Here is a 22033-nt window from a genome sequence, read left to right as displayed (position 1 = left end):
GTCTTATCATCGACTCATTAAGACCAAGCTCCCGTGCAGCAGCTCTATTTCCTTTTCCAACAGCCAGATCAATCGCCTTCAACTTGAAAGCTGCATCATATGCATTTCTCCGTGTCTTTGCCATGATGAGGGTGACAAAATGACTACCGTAATCAGAATGATGGGAAGTTTGAGAGCGCTCGATTTAATCTAAACAGTAAACAAAAAAGTTGTTTGACCTTAACCCGTTCGGCAATTTCATTGGTCTAATGAAAGCTTCATGCCGCCAAAAAACGGAGCACGTCACAGAATGTGGTTTTATTTTATTTTTTTAAAGCGGGAAAAATCCATATATTAGCCGCGTCATTGTTTAAGCCACGAGGTTCAAAGCGTGAGAAAAAAGTTGTGGCTTATAGTCCAGAATTTACGGTAATCCATGCCTTGACCTGGAGTGGGTAGCCCTCAATTAGAATGTCAACTGTCAAATATACAGTTTAAAGTGGCTGGGAGGCTGTAAAAATGAAATATTGCACAGACTTGACCCAACTAGACACCCTGCATCTTTACTGTTACATTAACCAGGTCCTCTGTGTACCTGTGAACTTGATGGGGTTTCTTTTGATGTAATACACCAACAGTGGAGGAGCGGCCAGTTGAGATGCTGGAGACGTCATTTGAAGGATCATGACTCACCTGTGGGAATGGGACAAAAAAACAATGCAAATGATTATTTTACAGTCCTATTACATTTCTGAATTTACAGTCGTGGCCAAACGTTTTAAGAATTACACAAATATGAATTTTCACAGTCTGCTGCCTCAGTTTGTATGATGGCAATTTGCATATACTCCAGAATGTTATGAAGAGTGATCCGATGAATTGCAATTAATTGCAAAGTCCTTCTTTGCCATGCAAATGAACTGAATCCCCCCCAAAAACATTTCCACTGCATTTCAGCCCTGCCACAAAAGAACCAGTTGACATCATGTCAGTGATTCTCTCGTTAACACAGGTGTGAGTGTTGAGGACAAGGCTGGAGATCACTCTGTCATGCTGATTGAGTTTGAATAACAGACTGGAAGCTTCAAAAGGAGGGTGGTGCTTGGAATCATTGTTCTTCCTCTGTCAACCATGGTTACCTGCAAGGAAACACGTGCCGTCATCATTGCTTTGCACAAAAAGGGCTTGACAGGCAAGGATATTGCTGCTAGTAAGATTGCACCTAAATCAACCATTTATCGGATCATCAAGAACTTCAAGGAGAGTGGTTCGATTGTTGTGAAGAAGGCTTCAGGGCGCCCAAGAAAGTCCAACAAGCGCCAGGACAGTCTCCTAAAGTTGATTCAGCCGCGGGATCGGGGCACCACCAGTACAGAGCTTGCTCAGGAATGGCAGCAGGCAGGTGTGAGTGCATCTGCACGCACAATGAGGCGAAGACTTTTGGAGGATGGCCTGGTGTCAAGAAGGGCAGCAAAGAAGCCTCTTCTCTCCAGGAAATGCATCAGGGACAGACTGATATTCTGCAAAAGGTACAAAGATTGGACTGCTGAGGATTGGGGTAAAGTTATTTTCTCTGATGAATTCCCTTTCCAATTGTTTGGGGCATCCGGAAAAAAGCTTGTCCGGAGAAGACAAGGTGAGCGCTAACATCAGTCCTGTGTCATGCCAACAGTAAAGCATCCTGAGACCATTCATGTGTGGTGCTGCTTCTCAGCCAAGGGAGTGGGCTCACTTACAATTTTGCCTAAGAACACAGCCATGAATACAGAATGGTACCAACACATCCTCCGAGAACAACTTCTCCCAACCATCCAGGAACAGTTTGGTGACGAACAATGCCTTTTCCAGCATGATGGAGCACCTTGCCATAATGCAAAAGTGATAACTAAGTGGCTCGGGGAACAAAACATCGATATTTTGGGTCCATGGCCAGGAAACTCCCCAGACCTTAATCCCATTGAGAACTTGTGGTCAATCCTCAAGAAGCGGGTGGACAAACAAAAACCCACAAATTCTGACAAACACAAAGCATTGATTATGCAAGAATGGGCTGCCATCAGTCAGGATGTGGCCCAGAAGTTAATTGAGAGCATGCCAGGGCAGATTGCAGAGGTCTTGAAAAAGAAGGGTCAACACTGCAAATATTGACTCTTTGCATCAACTTAAATGTACTTGTCAATAAAAGCCTTTGACACTTATGAAATGCTTGTAATTATACTTCAGTATTCCATAGTAACATCTGACAAAAATATCTAAAGACACTGAAGTAGCAAACTTTGTGAAAATTAATATTTGTCATTCTCAAAACTTTTGGCCACGACTGTACATTGGATTGGTATTTTCTTGAGTCAAATAATTCAACACAATGCTTGTGTAAATAGAAAATAAAATACATTTTGCAGCTATAAGCTATTATATAATTGAGTGTGTTGATGTGGCAAGTTTGGGAGTAGAGAGAAAGCCATTTAAGCATTCAGAGACTTTAACAAAAAAAACATTGCACAATAATTTCCAATAGACAGAACTGATTCAAACCGGTTTTGGTGTTTGGGTTTATAAACTGGCAGTTAGTGAATAGGTTTCTCTGAGAAGAGTACGTGGGTCCCTCAGGCAATGACACTACCCCAACTAATAATAATTTTATTATTGAAATACTTTTAAGGCCTGAGAGAGTTCTCTCTTTTAATTTTTTACCTGAGAGAGTTTTCTCGTTTCACTCTGTGTGAGGGGGCGAAGAGAGTTGTAGAATACCTCAGATAGGTGTGGCTGTGAGGAGATGTTCCAGGGTTGAGGGGCGAGGAGACGTGCAGGCTGAAGTAATGACCTTCTGACCCTGTTCAGAGGTGTCACTACACAGAAGATGAGAGGAATAGAAAAGGAGGGAAGGAGAGGGAAGGAGGAGTAAAAAGAGACTTAAATCAAATTCTGTCCTTCAAAGTCAGTCTTACGATCAGGTATGAATAAAAATATACTATACAGACCATTCGGAAAGTATTCAGACCCTTTGACTTTTCCACATTTTCTTATTTATTTATTTAATTTCCCCTTTATTTAACATGGTAGGCCAGTTGAGAACAAGTTCTCATTTTCAACTGCGACCTGGCCAAGATAAAGCAAAGCAGTGCAACAAAAACAACACAGAGTTACACATGGGATAAACAAACGTACAGTCAATAACATAATTGAACATCTGTATACAGTGTGTGCAAATGAAGTAAGGAGGTAAGGCAATAAATAGGCCATAGTGGCGAAGTAATTACAATTTAGCAATTAACACTGGAGTGATAGATGTCCAGATGAGGATGTGCAAGTAGAAATACTGGTGTGCAAAAGAGCAGAAAAACAAAAACAAATATGGAGATGAGGTAGGTAGTTGGTTGGATGGGCTATTTACAGATGGGCTCTGTACAGCTGCAGCGATCGGTAAGCTGCTCTGACAGCTGATGCTTAAAGTTAGTGAGGGAGATATAAGACTCCAGCTTCAGTGATTTTTGCAATTCGTTCCAGTCATTGGCAGCAGAGAACTGGAAGGAAAGGCGGCCAAAGGAGTTGTTGGCTTTGGGGATGACCAGTGAAATATACCTGCTGGAGCGCGAATTACGGGTGGGTGTTGCTATGGTGACCAGTGAGCTGAGATAAGGCGGAGCTTTAGCAAAGACTTATAGATGACCTGGAGCCAGTGAGTTTGGCGACGAATATGTAGCGAGGACCAGCCAACGAGAGCATACAGGTCGCAGTGGTGGGTAGTATATTACATTTACAATGCAAATCACTTTATAACATTTTTGACATGTGTTTTTTTGGATTTTTTTGTTGTTGTTATTCTGTCTCTCACTGTTCAAATAAACCTACCATTACAATTATTGACTGATCATTTCTTTGTCAGTGGGCAAACGTACAAAATCAGCAGGGGATCAAATACTTTTCCCCCCTCACTGTAGGTATTTATAGTTGTCCACATATTCTAAGTCAGAACCGTCCAGAGTAGTGATGCTAGTCTGGCAGGCGGGTGCGGGCAGCAATCGGTTGAAGAGAATGCATTTCGTTTTACTAGCATTTAAGAGCAGTTGGAGGCCACAGAAGGATGGTTGTATGGCATTGAAGCTCGTTTGGAGGTTTGTTAACACAGTGTCCAAAGAAGGGCCAGATGTATACAGAATGGTGTCGTCTGCGTAGAAGTGGATCAAAGAATCACCCGCAGCAAGAGCAACATCATTGATATATACAGAGAAAAGAGTCTGCCGGAGAATTGAACCCTGTGGCACCCCCATAGAGGCTGCCAGAGGTCCAGACAACAGGCCCTCCGATTTGACACACTGAACTCTATCTGAGAAGTAGTTAGTGAGCCAGGCGAGGCAGTCATTAGAAAAACCAAGGCTGTTGAGTCTGCCGATAAGAATTTGGTGATTGACAGAGTCGAAAGCCTTGGCCAGGTCGATGAAGACGGCTGCACAGTACTGTCTTTTATCGATGGCGGTTATGATATCGTTTAGGACCTTGAGCGTGGCTGAGGTGCACCCATGACCATCTCTGAAACCAGATTGCGTAGCGGAGAATGTACGGTGGGATTCGAAATGGTCGGTGATCTGTTTGTTCACTTGGCTTTTGAAGACTTTAGAAAGGCAGGACAAGATGGATATAGGTCTGTAACAGTTTGGGTCTAGAGTGTCTCCCCCTTTGAAGTGGGGGATGACCGCGTCCGCTTTCCAATCTTTAGGAATCTCAGATGATAAAAAAGAGAGGTTGAACAGATTAGTAATAGGGGTTGCAACAATGTCGGCGGATAATTTTAGGAAGAGAGGGTCCAGATTGTCTAGCCCAGCTGATTTGCAGGGATCCAGATTTTGCAGCTCTATCAACATCAGCTGTCTGGATTTGGGTGAAGGAGAAGGGGGGGGGCTTAGGCCAGTTGCTGTGGGGGGGGGGGGGGAGAGCTGTTGGCCGGGGTTGGGGTAGCCAGGTGGAAAGCATGGCCAGCCATAGAGAAATGCTTCTTGAAATTCTCGATCATTGTGAATTTATCGGTGGTGACAGTGTTTCCTAGCCTCAGTGCAGTGGGCACCTGCGAGGAGATGCTTTTATTCTCCATGGACTTTACAGTGTCCCAAAACTTTTTGGAATTAGCGCTGCAGGATGCAAATTTCTGTTTGAAAACGCTAGCCTTTGCTTTCCAAACTGACTGTGTATATTGGTTCCTGACTTCCCTGAAAATATGCATATTGCGGAGACTATTTAAAGGCAGTGCAGTACGCCACAGGATGTTTTTGTGCTGGTCAAGGGCAGTAAAGTCTGGAGTGAACTAAGGGCTATATCTGTTCTTAGCTCAACATTTTTTGAAAGGGGCATGCTTATTTAAGATGGCGAGGAAAGCACTTTTAAAGAACAACCAGGCATCCTCTACTGACAGGATATCCTTCCAGGATACACGGGCCAGGTCGATTAGAAAGGCCTGCTCGCAGAAGTGTTATGTTACAGCATTATTCTAAAATAAACTGAAATATCACATTTACATAAGTATTCCGGCCCTTTACTCAGTACTTTGTTGAAGCACCTTTGGCAGCGTTTACAGCCTCGAGTCTTCTTGGGTATGGCGCTTCAAGCTTGGCACACCTGTATTTTGGGAGTTTCTCCCATTTTTCTTTGCAGATCCTCTCAAGCTCTGTCAAGTCAGATGGGGAGTGTTGCTGCACAGCTATTTTCAGGTCTCTCCAGAGATGTTCGATCAGGTTCAAGTCCGGGCTCTGGCTGGGCCACTCAAGGACATTCAGAGACTTGTCCCGAAGCCACTCCTGCATTGTCTTGGCTGTGTGCTTAGAGTCGTTGTCCTGTTGGAAGGTGAGCCTTCACTATGGTCCTGAGCGCTCTGGAGCAGGTTTTCATCAAGGATCTCTCTATACTTTGCTCCGTTCATCTTTCCCTCGATCCTGACTAGTCTCCCAGTCCCTGCCTCTGAAAAACATCCCCACAGCATGATGCTGCCACCACCATGCTTCACCGTAGAGATGGTGCCAGGTTTCCACCAGACGTGACGTTTGGCATTCAGGCCAAATAGTTCAATCTTGGTTTCATCAGACCAGAGAATCTTGTTTCTCATGGTCTGATAATCCTTTAGGTGCATTTTGGCAAACTCCAAGTAGGCTGTCATGTGCCTTTTACTGAAGAGTGGCTTCCGTCTGGCCACTCTACCATAAAGGCCTGATTGGTGGAGTGCTGCAGAGATGGTTGTCCTTCTGGAAGGTTCTCCCAAGTCCCATCTCCACAGAAGAACTCTGGAGCTCTTTCAGAGTGACCATTGGCTTCTTGGTCACCTCCCTGACCAAGGCCCTTCTCCCCCAATTGCTCAGTTTGTCCGGTTGGCCAGCGCTAGGAAGAGTCTTGGTGATTCCAAACTTCTTCCATTTAAGAATGATGGAGGCCACTGTGGTCCTGGGGACCTTCAATGCTGCATATATGTGTCTTGACACAATACTGTCTCGTTGCTCTACAGACAAGTCCTTCGACCTCATGTGGGACCTTATATAGACAGGTGTGTGACTTTCCAAATCATGTCCAATCAATTTAATTTACCACAGGTGGACTCCAATGAAGTTGTAGAAACATCTCAAGGATGATATATGGAAACAGGATGCACCTGAGCTCAATTTCGAGTCTCATAGCAAAAGGTCTGAATACTTACAGTTGAAGTCGGAAGTTTACATACACTTAGGTTGGAGTCATTAAAACTTGTTTTTCAACCACTCCACACATTTCTTGTTAATTAACTATAGTTTTGGCAAGTCAGTTAGGACATCTACTTTGTGCATGACACAAGTAATCTTTCCAACAATTTTTTACAGACAGATTATTTCACTTATAATTCACTGTATCACAATTCCAGTGGGTCAAAAGCTGCTGTTTAAAGTTGACTGTGCCTTTAAACAGCTTGGAAAATTCCAGAAAATGATGTCATGGCTTTAGAAGCTTCTGATAGGCTAATTGACATAATTTGAGTCAATTGGAGGTGTACCTGTGGATGTATTTCAAGGCCTACCTTCAAACTCAGTGCCTCTTTGCTTGACATCATGGAAAAATCAAAATAAATCAGCCAAGACCTCACACAAGTCTGGTTCATCCTTCGGAGCAAATTCCAAACACCTGAAGGTACCAGGTTCAATCTTTACAAACAATAGTACGCAAGTATAAACACCATGGGACCACGCAGCCATCATACCGCTCAGGAAGGAAACACTTTCTCTCTCCTAGAGATGAACGTACTTTGGTGCGAAAAGTGCAAATCAATCCCAGAACAACAGCAAAGGACCATGTGAAGATGCTGGAGGAAACAGGTACAAAAGTATCTAACGTAAACTCACTCACTTTTGTACATCGCCTTGGTCCGTACAATTGACCTTATTTTAGCGCCCCAAAAACGTAATACTTCCAGATCAACTGTAATGTCAATACCAAAATGTAAATAAAACACTATAAAGAGTTTATATAATGTGTCATTACATACCTATTTGAAGGTTTGTGTTGAATTTGAATCGGGTTTTTAGGGCGGTGCCAAAGTGATCTTCAGAAGTAAACATTGTCTTTTGAGAGTCATGATCGCTTGCAGTGACGACGCAAAAAATGACTAGGTATCCCCTCTTACCCCCATCACCGTCCATTTCTTGTTTTTAAACGATGAGAGAAGTGCTACACCTGGTGGAGAGAGATTGTAAGACAGAAATAGTTGCTTTATGCGTGCTGTACGTTACAGCATGACACGTCACGATGTAATGGAGGGTCAGTTTCTTCAACTTTTCTCCAATACTATAGAGCCATTACCATGTCGATCAACGCTTGAATAGAAACGTAGTTCACACCCCAGATTTTGAAGTCAACACAGTCGCTACAGTCCCATTAGTTTTCTTTTCAGCCTCGTTTGAATGTCGCGGTTGCGCACATTTGTACGGAATGGGGTGAGTTTACGTTATATCCACAGTAAAACGAGTCCTATATCGACATAACCTGAAAGGCCGCTCAGCAAGGAAGAAGCCACTGCTCCAAAACCACCTTAAAAAAGCCAGACTACGGTTTGCAACTGCACATGGGGACAAAGATCGTACTTTTTGGAGAAAGTCCTCTGGTCTGATGAAACACAAATAGAACTGTTTGGCCATAATGACCATAGTTATGTTTGGAGGAAAAAGGGGGAGGCTTGCAAGCCGAAGAACACCATCCCAACCGTGAAGCACGGGGTGGCAGCATCATGTTGTGGGGGTGCTTTGCTCCAGGAGGGACTGGTACACTTCACAAAATAGATGGCATCATGAGGAGGGAAAATGATGTGGATATATTGAAGCATCATCTGAAGACATCAGTCAGGAAGTTTAAGCTTGGTTGCAAATGGGTCTTCCAAATGGACAATGACCCCAAGCATACTTCCAAAGTTGGGGCAAAATGGCTTAAGGACAACAAAGTCAAGGTATTGGAGTGACCATCACAAAGTCCAGACCTCAATCCCATAGAAAATGTGTGGGCAGAACTGAAAAAGTGTGTGCGAGCAAGGAGGCCTACAAACCTGACTCAGTTACACCAGCTCTGTCAGGAGGAATGGGCCAAAATTCACCCAACTTATTGTGGGAAGCTTGTGGAAGGCTACCCAAAACGTTTGACCCAATTTAAAAACAATTTAAAGGCAATGCTACAAAATACTAATTGAGTGTATGTAAACTTCTGACCCACTGGGAAAAACTTCTGACTTCAACTGTATGTAAATAAGGTATTTCTGTTTTTTATTTTTAATAAATTAGCAAACATTTCTTAAACCTGTTTTTGCTTTGTCATTATGGGGTATTGATTGATGAGTTTTTGTAAAAATGTTGAATCAATTTTAGAATAAGGCTGTGACGTAACAAAATGAGGAAAAATTCAATGGGTCTGAACACTCACCGAATGTATTAGTATGTAGAATAGAGATTAAGTGTGGTTTGTTAGTTGTTTAGATAATTAGAGGTATTTTAGCACATCAAAAGGTAAACATAAGACCAGAGAATGGATATTTGCCTCTGTTTGGGGAAATGTTGGCCCGGTTGCACAGATTTGAAGGCATGAAGACATTTGATCTTGAGACTAGGAAAGATCGGAGAGGAGATCCGTCAGAAGAGTTCACACAGACAGACATATCATATATGATTAAAGTTAAAACGTGCTCCACATTTATGTCAAAGTGACCGCCAGACTTGGCACATAACAACATACAACATGATTGGCCAACAATGAGCAGTGAGGGTTCCGCGTTGCCAATAGTGGGTCATGTTGGTGATTTGTGATGAGCAGGTGAGGGCTGCAGTGACAGAGTGAAACTGAAACGGATCAGGGGAAAGAGATACTGGGGGCTGCATTGAAGCGGCTGCTGGGAATCTGCACACATTTTTTTTTCTAAAAGGGTCCTTCGGCTGTCCCCATAAGAGAAGCAATTTTGGTTCCAGGAAGAACCCTTTTTGGTTCCAGGTAGAACCTTTTTGGTTTCCATATAGAACCCTCTGTAGAAAGGCTTCTACCTGCAACCAAAAAGGGCTCTTCAAAGGGTTCTTCTATGGGGACAGCCGAAGAACCCTTTACATGGATGGTGTGACTGGAATGTATGGACCTAGAGGAAATACTAGCAGTGAATATAGACAGGAAAACCCTTTAAGAAAGTTTGATCATGATGCTTAGCCGCGGGAAGTAGGGGTGCTGAGGGTGCTGCAGCACCCCTGAAAAATCATTATTATTATAATATTTTTTTTTTCTCACAACAGTAGTGCACTGGGCCTTTACTAGTACTGTATTAACTGACTGAAATATCCATTTGTAGCGCCAAACATCTTCCAGCGGCTACGTCATGGTGCACTGCTTCGGTTCATTTCAAAGATATGGAGATACTGTATTTTATCCCAGTAAGATCCCAGTTTTATTAAGGCTACAATCATCTGCAGGCGAGTCAAGGAATCAGGCAACTAGACTCAGTTGCATGGGCACTGTATGCCCTAGGGGACAGCTTAGAAAGGATGGATGAAAGGATAGAGATAATAGAGTACACTAGAGAGATGACAGGTCTTGTGTAGGGGGTGCGGTTGTTTACCTGGAGGTGATGGGGGAAAAGAGTGGGAATTTGTTCGCACTCGTCTACTGCCGTCACAGGAGCCTGTCAGAGATGCAGAGAAAAAATAAAAGTAATGTTAACCAGCAGCACTGTGTATATACTGTAGATGAAATGTCAGTAGAGATTGTACCAAAAAAAGATCACCTTTATCAAAGGAGAGTAACACTGGGGAACAGGAATTATAATTCAATCCTCAAATGTTTACGTTTGGTGGTAATAATACCATAATACGTATATATGTATTTTTTTAATAGAGTAGGCAAACAATTTCTGCAAATTGATATTTCTGAACACTCACCTTTCCTCATTCTGCTGTTAGGATTAGGGTATGTGAAGGATCGGACTCGTTTGTTTGGACTGATTCCCACAACTATTGGAGAACAAGCCAAGTACACATAAATACATTACTGCCAATGCAATAGAAAGCAACAGAGATTCATCAAAATGTTTGCTCGTTATGACATGCGGCAGATATAATGCTGACCTGATCCCTCCTCCCATCTCTCTGCTCTCCTCTGTAGAAAATCAGTTCAGAAAGAAAGTTCAGAAATACAAACTACTGATACATATTCTTCCATGACATGTTTCTGAATGTATCCTTTTTATTAGCAACTCCTTTTTAATAATGCATGTGCATCATCTGTCAACATGTTACCCTTCAGGATATGATTCAGATTACCTTCATGGATAGGGTGAAAGACTTCTGAAAGACGAACACTGGTGGGGCAAGCACAGTTTTCTCTGTGAAAAGACAGATTATAGCACAGTTAGAGAATTATCCTTGTTGAAGTTTGATACAGCCACTGAGTCATTATCCATGAGTGAATCTTAGCTAAACCGTAACTGAGTTTAAAAGCGTTTACTTAAATTCAAATAGGAAAACACTTTTCCTAATTTTGTCACTGAAACCACAAAGACGTAACCAGGGAAATGGCTGAGACTGTGAGCTGTCGGTACACACTGTTCTGCCAAGACACTAAAATGCAAAGTTAGGAAAATCAACAGTAGCACTGTTCTGAATTTAAGAGTAATTTCCTACTACATTTATTATTCCTCAATTAACCCTCAAAACACACAGCCAACTAAACAAGGACCCAAAGAGCGGTGCGATCTCTAGGCTCGCCCACAGTTCTGACTGGAGATGTCCATCGTCATCCCACCCCAATGTGTTATTCTAATCAATGGAGGCTTTGACATCCAAGGCCTCTTATGTAACCACGCAGCCTGACAACAGGCCCTGGACGCTGGGGACAAGCCCACCGTGACAGGGCTGAGTGATGGGATAGCAGTGGAGGTGTGAGCCAGCTATGCACCAGACGCCAAGGCTTGGCCCTGGGTCAAACTGACTGAGACTGGTCCAGACCTGTATGGAGGCTATAAATACACAGGGACTTTGTCACTGATCTGACTTCATATGATTAACTCAGCTTAGAGTCAATTAGTAATGTCTTTTGGTGTGCTAATTCACATGTTGAGATTTGCCAGTGCTGTGTCAGTCAGTGACTGTGCTCACATTGGGCATGGAGAAAGATGGCGTTCACACTTCACAGTCAGTGACAGATGATCACTTGGAATTCACCCAAGTCTATCGTGTGAGCAGCCTATTCTAAAGACAACTGACTGTTCAGATGCAACTCATTAATATGTGTCCTATATACTGATAATTAACATTGAAACGTGTTTGCTTTTTGCATTTATGCAGTTGTTCAGCTTTCTTTGAAAGCTAAAAAGTACAGTAATGGGTCAATGAAGGCTATTTCTACCACAAGCCACAGTAATCCTGTCTGTGACCTCCTGGGGAAATCAGAGCAAGCTCTACTTATTAACTCTACAGTCCAACTCTGAGGGCTTCCAGTCACATGACCTACTGTAGACAAACAGCAGGGCACCACAAATGGAATTGCAATTAGTTTACACAACACTCCAACAGTCAAGTGGTGCCAGAGACAAGTGTCTATTACTCTGAATGTAACAGCATAGAAGGGTGGTCATCAGTGTATAAGGTAGAGTGTTTTTGCTGAGTGTCAATAGGAGCACTGTGTATCCTCCCTGACACATAGGTGATGCTATCGCTGCTGTGGGAAAATACTTATTCACAGGTCAGGTACCGTACTACTCACAGTTGAGTTTGGTCACCCCAGACAACGCGAATATACAGTAACAATTCAACCCATTGCATCTCCTCCATCTCAACTCTTCTTTCCCGAATCTCCACTAACCTTTCCTACTCTTCTCTCCTCTTCCTCCCCTCCTCCCCCCTTATCCTAGCTTCTGTCTGGGCAGACAGTATCTCAGATACCATAGGTCTGAGTGTCCAGAGGTCAGACAACCCCGGACCTCGGCTGAGGGCCATACGCAACAGACGTCATGACAAAATCCTGACATGATGCAACCTGTCAGGCTAGCGCCAGAGAGCAGGCAACTCTTTATGACAGACGCTCTTTTTCCACATCATGGATTGCAAGGGTCATTACATAAGTGAGAGAGGAGAGTACTAAATAAACACGTTTCATGAACAGACATGCTTGCCAATTATGAAATGAAAAATAAATTAAGCTAGCTTCCTTTGAGCTTAAAAGAGCATTCCTTGGAATATTGCTGACATGGTCTGTCTATATATTAATCCATTTTTAAATGTTTATTTTCTCAAAGAGAAAAAACCCTAACATGTTTGTCTCTGGTAGAAAAACCCGAGGAGCACTGCAAACTAAGATCTATGAAGATTGACATCAAAAGAGATGCACATGCCCTGCCCGTGCTCATTGCAGGAGTGGATCATAAATATTTCCTCAGGCCTCTCAAAGAGAATTGATGCTCACAGGTAGACCATTCTATTGCATAATTTATAAGGAAGGCACAACTAACTAGTCTTTATTGTATGAAGACCTCAACAGAGCCTTTCAGCAGCAGGTACTAAAGAAACAGTAGGCCTACTCTAAAAGTGAATCATGTAATTTTTCCATGGTAATACTTTCATTTGGTTGGAATCTGTTATCTGTACAGATTTTGAATGAAATATTATTGTTTAATGTCCCCTAGTTTCAGGTTTTGGAAGGCACAGAGGAGAGATTGAACTGTTTGCTGAAGTATGTTTTGTTCTCTCTGTCCTCTGCTAGTGGTAACTTAACAGGCCTGTAAAGAAGCAGTGAGATTCTCTTCTGGCAGAAGCTGAATATGCCATAAACACCACTGCCAACAGTGGCAGTGCTCCACAAACCGCTGCCCTGAGAAAGAGACGCAGAGGAGAGCCCATTAAACACACATGCACGCACACACATTTTCTTGAATTTCCTTGTCTCTGTAAGGAGCAGGAGTGGGTTGGTGCGGGGGGCACTCCCCCTAAAAGCTGCCTCAAACTAGGCTACTCTGGTCTCAATCAGAATGTCACTCCGGGGCTGGGCGGGGTTAAAGGGGCATTGTCTGTACACTATGCCTTGAATCTATGCTATCGTGCTCAGAAACCTGCTCCTTTTACTCTCTGTTCCGAACGTGCTAGACGGCCAGTTCGTATAGCCTTTAGCCGTACCCTTATCCTACTTCTCCTCTGTTCCTCTGGTGATGTGGAGGTTAATCCAGGTCCTGCAGTGCCAAGCTCCACTCCCACTCCCCAGGTGCGCTCATTTGTTGACTTCTGTAACCGTAAAAGCCTTGGTTTCATGCATATTAACAGTGGAAGCCTACTCCCTAAGTTTGTTTTACTCACTGCTTTAGCACACTCTGCCAACCCGGATGTCTTAGCCGTGTCAGAATCCTGGTTTAGGAAAACCACCAAAAACCCTGAAATCTCCATTGCTAACTATAACATTTTCCGCCAAGATAGAACTGCTAAAGGGGGCGGTGTTGCAATCTACTGCAAAGATAGCCTGCAGAGTTCTGTATTACTATCCAAGTCTGTACCCAAACAATTTGAGCTTCTACTTCTGAAAATTCACCTTTCCAGAAACAAGTCTCTCACTGTTGCCGCTTGCTATAGACCTCCCTCTGCCCCTAGTTGTGCCCTCGATACCATATGTGAATTGATTACCCCCCATCTATCTTCTGAGCTCGTGCTACTAGGTGACCTAAACTGGGACATGCTTAACACAACACATCCTACAATCTAAGCTTGATGCCCTCAATCTCACACAAATTATCAATGAACCTACCAGGTACAACCCCAAATCCGTAAACACGGGCACCCTCATAGATGTCATCCTAACTAACTCGCCCTCCAAATACACCTCTGCTGTTTTCAATCAAGATCTCAGCGATCACTGCCTCATTGCCTGCATCCGTAATGAGTCTGCGACCAAACGACCACCCCTCATTACTGTCAAACGCTCCCTAAAACACTTCTTCGAGCAGGCCTTTCTAATCGACCTGGCCGGGGTATCCTGGAATGACATTGACCTCATCCCGTCAGTAGATGATGCCTGGCTATTCTTTAAAAGTGCCTTCCTCACCATCTTAAATAAGCATGCCCCACTCAAAAAATGTAGAACTAGGAATAGATATAGTCCTTGGTTCACTCCAGACCTGTCTGCCCTTGACCAGCAAAAAAACATCCTGTGGCGTTCTGCATTAGCATCGAATAGCCCCCGTGATATGCAACTTTTCAGGAAATGTTAGGAACAAAAATACACAGGCAGTTAGAAAAGCTAAGGCTAGATTTTTCAAACAGAAATTTGCATCCTGTAGTACTAACTCCAAAAAGTTCTGGGACACTGTAAAGTCCATGGGGAATAAGAGCACCTCCTCCCAGCTGTCCACTGCTCTGAGGCTAGGAAACACTGTTACCACCGACAAATCCACTATAATTGAGAATTTCAATAAGCATTTCTCTACGGCTGGCCATGCTTTCCACCTGGCTACCCCTACCTCCGTCAACTGCCCGGCACCCTCCACAGCAACCCGCCAAAGCCCCCACCATTTCTCCTTCACCCAAATCCCGATAGCTGATGTTCTGAAAGGGCTGCAAAATCTGGACCCATACAAATCAGCTGGGCTAGACAATCTTGACCCTCTCTTTCTAAAATGATCTGCCGAAATTGTTGCAACCCCTATTACTAGCCTGTTCAACCTCTCTTTTGTATCGTCTGAGATTCCCAAAGATTGGAAAGCTGCCGCGGTCATCCCCCTCTTCAAAGGGGGTGACACTCTAGACCCAAACTGCTACAGACCTATATCTATCCTACCCTGTCTTTCTAAGGTCTTCGAAAGCCAAGTTAACAAACAGATTACCGACAATTTCAAATCCCACCGTACCTTCTCCGCTATGCAATCTGGTTTCAGAGCTGGTCATGGGTGCACCTCAGCCACGCTCAAGGTCCTAAACGACATCATAACCGCCATCGATAAGAAACATTACTGTGCACCCGTATTCATCGACCTGGCCAAGGCTTTCGACTCTGTCATTCTTATTGGCAGACTCGACAGCCTTGGTTCCTCAAATGATTGCCTCGCCTGGTTTACCAACTACTTCTCTGATAGAGTTCAGTGTGTCAAATCGGAGGGCCTGTTGTCCGGACCTCTGGCAGTCTCTTTGGGTGTGCCACAGGGTTCAATTCTCGGGCCGACTCTCTTCTCTGTATACATCAATGATGTTGCTCTTGCTGCTGGTGATTCTCTGATCCACCTTTACGCAGACGACACCATTCTGTATACTTCTGGCCCCTCTTTGGACACTGTGTTAACTAACCTCCAGACAAGCTTCAATGCCATACAACTCTCCTTCCGTGGCCTCCAAATGCTCTTAAACGCAAGTAAAACTAAATGCATGCTATTCAATCGATCACTGCCCGCACCTGCTCGCTCGTCCAGCATCACTACTCTGGAAAGCTCTGACTTAGAATACGTGGACAACTGCAAATACCTGGGTGTCTGGTTAGACTGTAAACTCTCCTTCCAGACTCACATTAAGCATCTCCAATTCAAAATTAAATCTAGAATCGGCTTCCTATATCGCAACAAAGCATCCTTCACTCATGCTGCCAAACATACCCTCGTAAAACTGACCATCCTACCAATCCTTGACTTCGGTGATGTCATCTATAAAATAGCCTCCAACACTCTACTAAACAAACTGGATGCAATCTATCACAGTGCCATCCGTTTTGTCACCAAAGCACCATACACTACCCACCATTGCAACCTGTACGCTCTCGTTGGTTGGCCCTCGCTTCATACTCGTCGCCAAACCCACTGGCTACAGGTTATCTACAAGTCTCTGCTAGGTAAAGCACTGCCTTATCTCAGCTCACTGGTCACCATAGCAGCACCCACTCATAGCACACGCTCCAGCAGGTATATCTCACTGGTCACCCGCAAAGCCAATTCCTCCTTTGGTCGTCTTTCCTTCCAGTTCTCTGCTGCCAATGACTGGAACGAACTGCAAAAATCTCTGAAGCTGGAGACTCATATCTCCCTCACTAGCTTTAAGCACCAGGTGTCAGAGCAGCTCACAGATCACTGCACCTGTACATAGCCCATCTGTAAACAGCCCATCTATCTACCTACCTCATCCCCGTACTGTATTTATTTATTTATCTTGCTCCTTTGCACCCCAGTATCTCTACTTGCACATTCATCTTCTGCACATCGACCATTCCAGTGTTTAATTGCTATATTGTAATTACTTCGCCACCATGGCCTATTTATTGCCTTAACTTACCTTATTTGCACTCACTGTATATAGACTTTTTGTTTTCTTTTGTTCTACTGTATTATTGACTGTATGTTTTGTTTATTCCATGTGTAACTCTGTGTTGTTGTATGTGTCGAATTGCTATGCTTTATCTTGGCCAGGTCGCAGTTGTAAATGTGAACTTGTTCTCAACTAGCCTACCTGGTTAAATAAAGGTGGGGAAAAAAAGAAGAAAAAAAAGAGGACCAGGAAAAAAAAAAATCGCTCCGCCATATCACAAGCAGCAGGTGCCCACACAACACTCACATGGGGGGACAATAATTTGCTCCAAGCCCCCACCAAGCCCCGTCCCCTTCATAACGCTGCCTTGCCTCCCCCTGTCTTCCCCCTAATTGAGCGTACCCACTGTCACATGTTATGAAGACAGCCTCTATTCACACACGTGCTGGCTGCAGGCCCAAGTGGGGTTTCAGTGGTTCCAGCAACTGTTCTCAGATCGTCCAAACGAGAACAACAGAACAATAGCTCAATCTAGCAGAACATCTGGGCTTCATTTGAGGAGCTGGGGTAACATAAGGACAAAACAACTTGAAAGACCACGTGGCCAGCATACAGTTGCATCACAGCCTTATGGTCAGACAGATGGTTACAGACATTGATATAAACCAGTCAGACAAAAACAGCATTATTCTTCTAATACAAGAATGTGAGTTCTGGATTTGGGAACTCAACAAAACAATATTTACAGTGTGAATTTTGAACTAATAAATGTCACCCACCAGTGCAATACACCAGGGGTATTCACTCTTACCCTACGAAGTCCGGAGCCTGCTGGTTTTCTGTTCTACCTGATACTTAATTGGACCCACCTGGTGTCCCAGGTCTTAAATCAGTCCTTGATTAGAGGGGAATAATGAAAAAAAGCGGAACTAGCTTCGATGTCTATTCCCGAACCAACTCAGTGGCCTTGTGGTTAGAGTGTCTGCCCTGAGATTGCAAGATTGGGAGTTTGAACCCTGGTTGAGTCATACCAAAGCTGTAAAATTGGGACCTGATGCGTCTCTGCTTGGCACTCAACATTAAGGAGATAGAGTGGGGGTACGGCCCTGTGATAGAGTAGTGTCCTGTCCAGGGGGTGTCCCTGTACCAAGGCTTGTGCAAGGCTACTTACTCTTTCTGATAAAAGAGAGGGCTTTCCTGATATGTATAGGGACCTCACACTGTATGAACACAGATACCATTTTAGGAAAACGTTTGGGGCCTCCTGTAGAACAGGAAATGCTGCAAGGAAAACCTTAACTCTGCTGGTGCCCCAGATTCCAGCCAAGGACCCCCTGCAAAGGGTCTAACGCACGCACGCACGCATGCACGTACGCACACACACACACACAGACGGAGCTCCCCCTGGATGCTGTCTTACTCCTGAGCCCATAAGCCAGACTGGGCCTCTAACAGGCTATTATAAGGGGTGCTTCACCACCATAGGAATGTAGGGCTACTTACAACAACCTCCAACTATGGGAACGGGCATATCTAACTCACTGAGGCCTCAGTCACACCCTCATGAATCACTTGTCATATCTCTGTTAGCTCTGCAGCTCTGAACAAAAACAGACTTTTACTGAGAAACTAGGAGAAAATGTCCTAAGAGCATTTGATTTTCCTGGGAATATCAGGAATTATTTGTAATTTATTGATGAGTTATTGTGCTAATCTTTAATAATTTGGTTACCTCGATGGCCTCTTAACTCGACCTAAACACTATCTCAGCCTGCTCATTATTTCCCCTACAGCAAACAGTGGGGCTAAACATGGTTACCATTGAAAGTACCGGTAACGAGACAGTATTTCTGAACTTACTTAGAGCTATACATCCAAATCACTTTAGTTAAGGCCCCTGGGAAACCATTCAAATCCAGAACTTCAGGTCAACTGCTCTGCTTCTCTTGTAGATGTCTTTTTTCTTCTTCTCCACCTAGCAATAGAATAATCTAGTATGTTTCGTCACTTCAGTCTGAAACATGAACAGACGTGTGATTGGAAATCTAAAAGGGGACGTGGGTGCCTATAACACTATAAGAAGGAGGGGGACTGTAGTTTGGGTATGGAGGAGGGAGGGGGGATATCTCAGTGTTCACGCTGGAACATGAGAAAGAGCCTAGTCATTGGCCATGACCAGAGCTAGCTAGTTTGGTAGCTTGGTGGAGAAAACTGGAATTAGCTAGCCTGACCTGGTCCTCGTTTTCATTAGTGGAGTCTGTAACCTCAAGTGGGGGGTAAATAATAACCACTCCTCCTGGGATGAGATCTGATCACGTCTTACACATACAGTACTTCTCCAATGCACTCACTTCATCCCTGATTCCTGACACATTCCACTGTGTTACACCAGGGTGACAGTGAGCTGCAGATGACAACCGTGCAGCCATAGAATGTCAACTCATCCCTATAGGTTAGACATGGATGTGCAAAAGGATACAGGCTTGGTTCAAAAGCAACACGTACCAAGCTATAACTGTATTATAAATCTACGAAGATCAAACTATAACTGTATTATACATGTACCACGATCCAAGCTATAACTGTATTATAAATGTACCAAGATCAAACTATAACTGTATTATAAATGTACCACGATCCAAGCTATAACTGTATTATAAATGTACCAAGATCAAACTATAACTGTATTATAAATGTACCAACATCAAACTATAACTATTATAAATGTACCAAGATCAAACTATAACTGTATTATAAATGTACCAAGATCAAACTATAACTGTATTATAAATGTACCAAGATCAAACTATAACTGTATTATAAATGTACCAAGATCCAAGCTATAACTGTATTATAAATATGCCAAGATCCAAGCTATAACTGTATTATAAATTTACCAAGATGTACCAAGCTATAACTGTATTATAAATGTATGAAGATCCAAGCTATCACAGTATTTTAAATCAGGTCAATTACTGAACCATATGTTCATCCTCCTGCATTGTTTTCCAGAAAATCAACAGGACTGAGCTAAGAACCTGTCCAGAGCCCACAGATACTGTGTTCATGCTTCTGTGCATGTGTGCTCTATGAAGTTAAATAAGATACGAACCCTGGAGATATTGCATCAGGGTACAGTGTGTATGTATGTATGTGTCTGTGCGTGTGTGTTCATTATGAGTGTGGACTAAATATTGATGTCACTACTGAAAGAGCAAAGAAGAGCAATGATATGTCCATGTGCTATGGTAAACAATTGTGTATTTTTCCAAATATTTTTCTGTGAATGAGTTTTATGTTTGCAATAGGGCCTACTAAGAACTTGTCACATTGAGAGTGAATATATGGGGAATATTAATCACGTGTGCCATTATGGTACTAAAAACATCATCTCAAAAAAGAAAAAGAAAACCTTGATTATATTAAGGTCTACAAATCTATTCATATTATTATCTAGCAGTCAAGATCTGTTCAACTCCCTTTAAAAAAGTGAGACGCAATGACAACCATACCGTTTAACTCCTCAGCTCCGTCCTGCGCGCATCCTCCATCTCCCGAGTGCTGCCACGAAGAGCTGTTCCCCATCAGCGGTCTGGCGGTGACAGCTCCTCCCGCTCCACACATACTGACCGCGGGCTCCATCGTACAGGAAGGCTTTGCATGGAAGTCCGAGACAGGCATCATTGAATAATACCCTGAAATATCTTCGTTCGGGGAAAGATTCCCTCTCATTCTTTGGATGTGAAGATGTGATAAACTACCGTAGTAAAATAAACACAACCTCAAGAAAATAAAGAAGAATCCAGATAAAGGTGGTGATTTGCTCCTTTGGTGTCAAAAGCTTGATACTCCTGATTTCTTGATTTTGGCACTCTCCCGTCAGTTGTCCGTCGCGTAGCCTTTGCTGTGTGTGTGAATGAACAGTCATATCCCGTGTTTACTACCGAGCATGGCTCCTGGCTGCTTGTGAAATGTTGGCGTGGTAAGGCTTGAGTGATTTAGCCAGAGCAGCGCCCTCAATCAGTTTGTAGCGCTAAATTCACTCTTCACTTATGCCATTAAAAACATTTCCCAAAAATACAAATAAATGCTATTCTGAGCTATTCTACTGATTTACCCGCTATAGCCTAGACGATGTAACCTATTAAGTTGGTAATACATAATAAAGAAACAGATTCTGCCATGATGGGTGCTACATGAAAGTAATCTGCCCAGACAAAGAAATTGGATGTCTCTACCATGCTCTAGATTAGAAATAGGCGTAAATGAACCTTTGACAACATATGCTCAATTTGCCAGTGCGGGAATTCCAATGGTTGTGTGCTAGAACAAAAAGTGATGAACAATGGCATGATGCTCTGTGTGTTATTGCCTTATCCCCACTGGAATGGAACTTATGGAACTTTGCCCAAAGATCACCCGAATCTAAGTAGGTTACACAGGCCTGGCCTACTGTACTTGAGTTACATGCAGCTTTATCAACTTTTGAATGGCAGTTGAGCTGCTTCTCAACTGTTTCTGTGCCTTATTGTGGCTTGGGCTTTTGCAAAATGCTTAACTTGAACTTTGAGTTCTACTCATGAGAGACGACTTGGGAAATGTCCAGAGTGAGCTTGTAATCAATTGTTGTTGGATTCTTGCCCCAAATCATGAGGGAGAAACAGGATATGAATCTGTGTAGGATTTGCTTAATAACGAGAGACAATAGTGGCAACTTCACTCTGTGCTGCAACTTCATTCCCACTATTCCCAAATTCCATGGTAGCTGCACTACTTATTTATTATTGACAGTATATGGTGACACAGAGCCTTGATTCTTATTATAGTAGATGCATAATGACACTTATTAACACAATTTTCATCATTTAATAAAGCATTCTGTCTTTCTATTGATCCTAACTTGGTCTTGTCTGTTCAGTGTGTAGTTTAACCGGTGATAGGAATGGTAAATGTGGCCCAGTGCCCATCGATATATAAAATACCTGGAGTGGACCGCTTGAGCTCTATCATTAAGAATAGTTTTATGAATTACCAGCTAAATAAATCAACATTTGTTTATTAGGTTTCTTTTACAAATTGTCCCAAGACAGCTAAGGATTACTGTGATATCAGGAGACGTTTTAAAATGCCAAGCAGCATTAGAACACACAGTACATGCTGGTGCCTGCCTGGTTGTCATGTGAGATCCCCCAGCTGGTGATTGTGATTCATTGACTATACAGGGACAGGCTCTGAGTGAAGGGTGCAGGACTGGAATGGGCTGGTTTTCGGAGCATGCTCAGTTGGAGTGGGAGGAATTTTCCACTGTGTGTCCAGGCAGC

The 22033-nt window shown here is 43.2% G+C and overlaps 1 protein-coding gene and 1 long non-coding RNA gene across 6 annotated transcripts in view; one reads left to right on the top strand and one right to left on the bottom strand.

Moving 5' to 3' along the window:
* The window catches only part of LOC106568171 (ran-binding protein 3-like), a 33054-nt gene extending 12546 nt beyond the window's left edge, over positions 1–20508 (bottom strand). For 2 of the 5 annotated variants that reach the window (XM_014138262.2, XM_014138263.2), the window contains exons 1-8: positions 20225–20508; positions 10770–10831; positions 10575–10605; positions 10389–10460; positions 10070–10132; positions 9010–9075; positions 2674–2828; positions 575–672 (exon numbers count right to left, since the gene is read on the bottom strand). In XM_014138262.2, coding sequence (XP_013993737.2) covers positions 575–672; positions 2674–2828; positions 9010–9075; positions 10070–10132; positions 10389–10460; positions 10575–10605; positions 10770–10831; positions 20225–20444 — 767 coding nt within the window. In that variant the 5' untranslated portion in view covers positions 20445–20508. The remainder of the gene's footprint in view (positions 1–574; positions 673–2673; positions 2829–9009; positions 9076–10069; positions 10133–10388; positions 10461–10574; positions 10606–10769; positions 10832–20224) is intronic. The other 3 variants (XM_014138265.2, XM_014138266.2, XM_014138267.2) reach the window with 3 other exon arrangements.
* LOC106568172 (uncharacterized) lies at positions 19870–20523 on the top strand. The gene is made up of 2 exons (XR_001320240.2): positions 19870–19960; positions 20240–20523. It is a non-coding gene; the product is annotated as an uncharacterized lncRNA (long non-coding RNA).
* Positions 20524–22033: the final 1510 nt, after the last annotated feature.

The sequence above is a fragment of the Salmo salar genome, chromosome ssa13 (assembly GCF_905237065.1).
Source record: "Salmo salar chromosome ssa13, Ssal_v3.1, whole genome shotgun sequence".
Taxonomy (NCBI): domain Eukaryota; kingdom Metazoa; phylum Chordata; class Actinopteri; order Salmoniformes; family Salmonidae; genus Salmo; species Salmo salar.
Note: the sequence above shows the minus strand (reverse complement) of the source record. Positions and strands in the feature narration are given on the sequence as shown.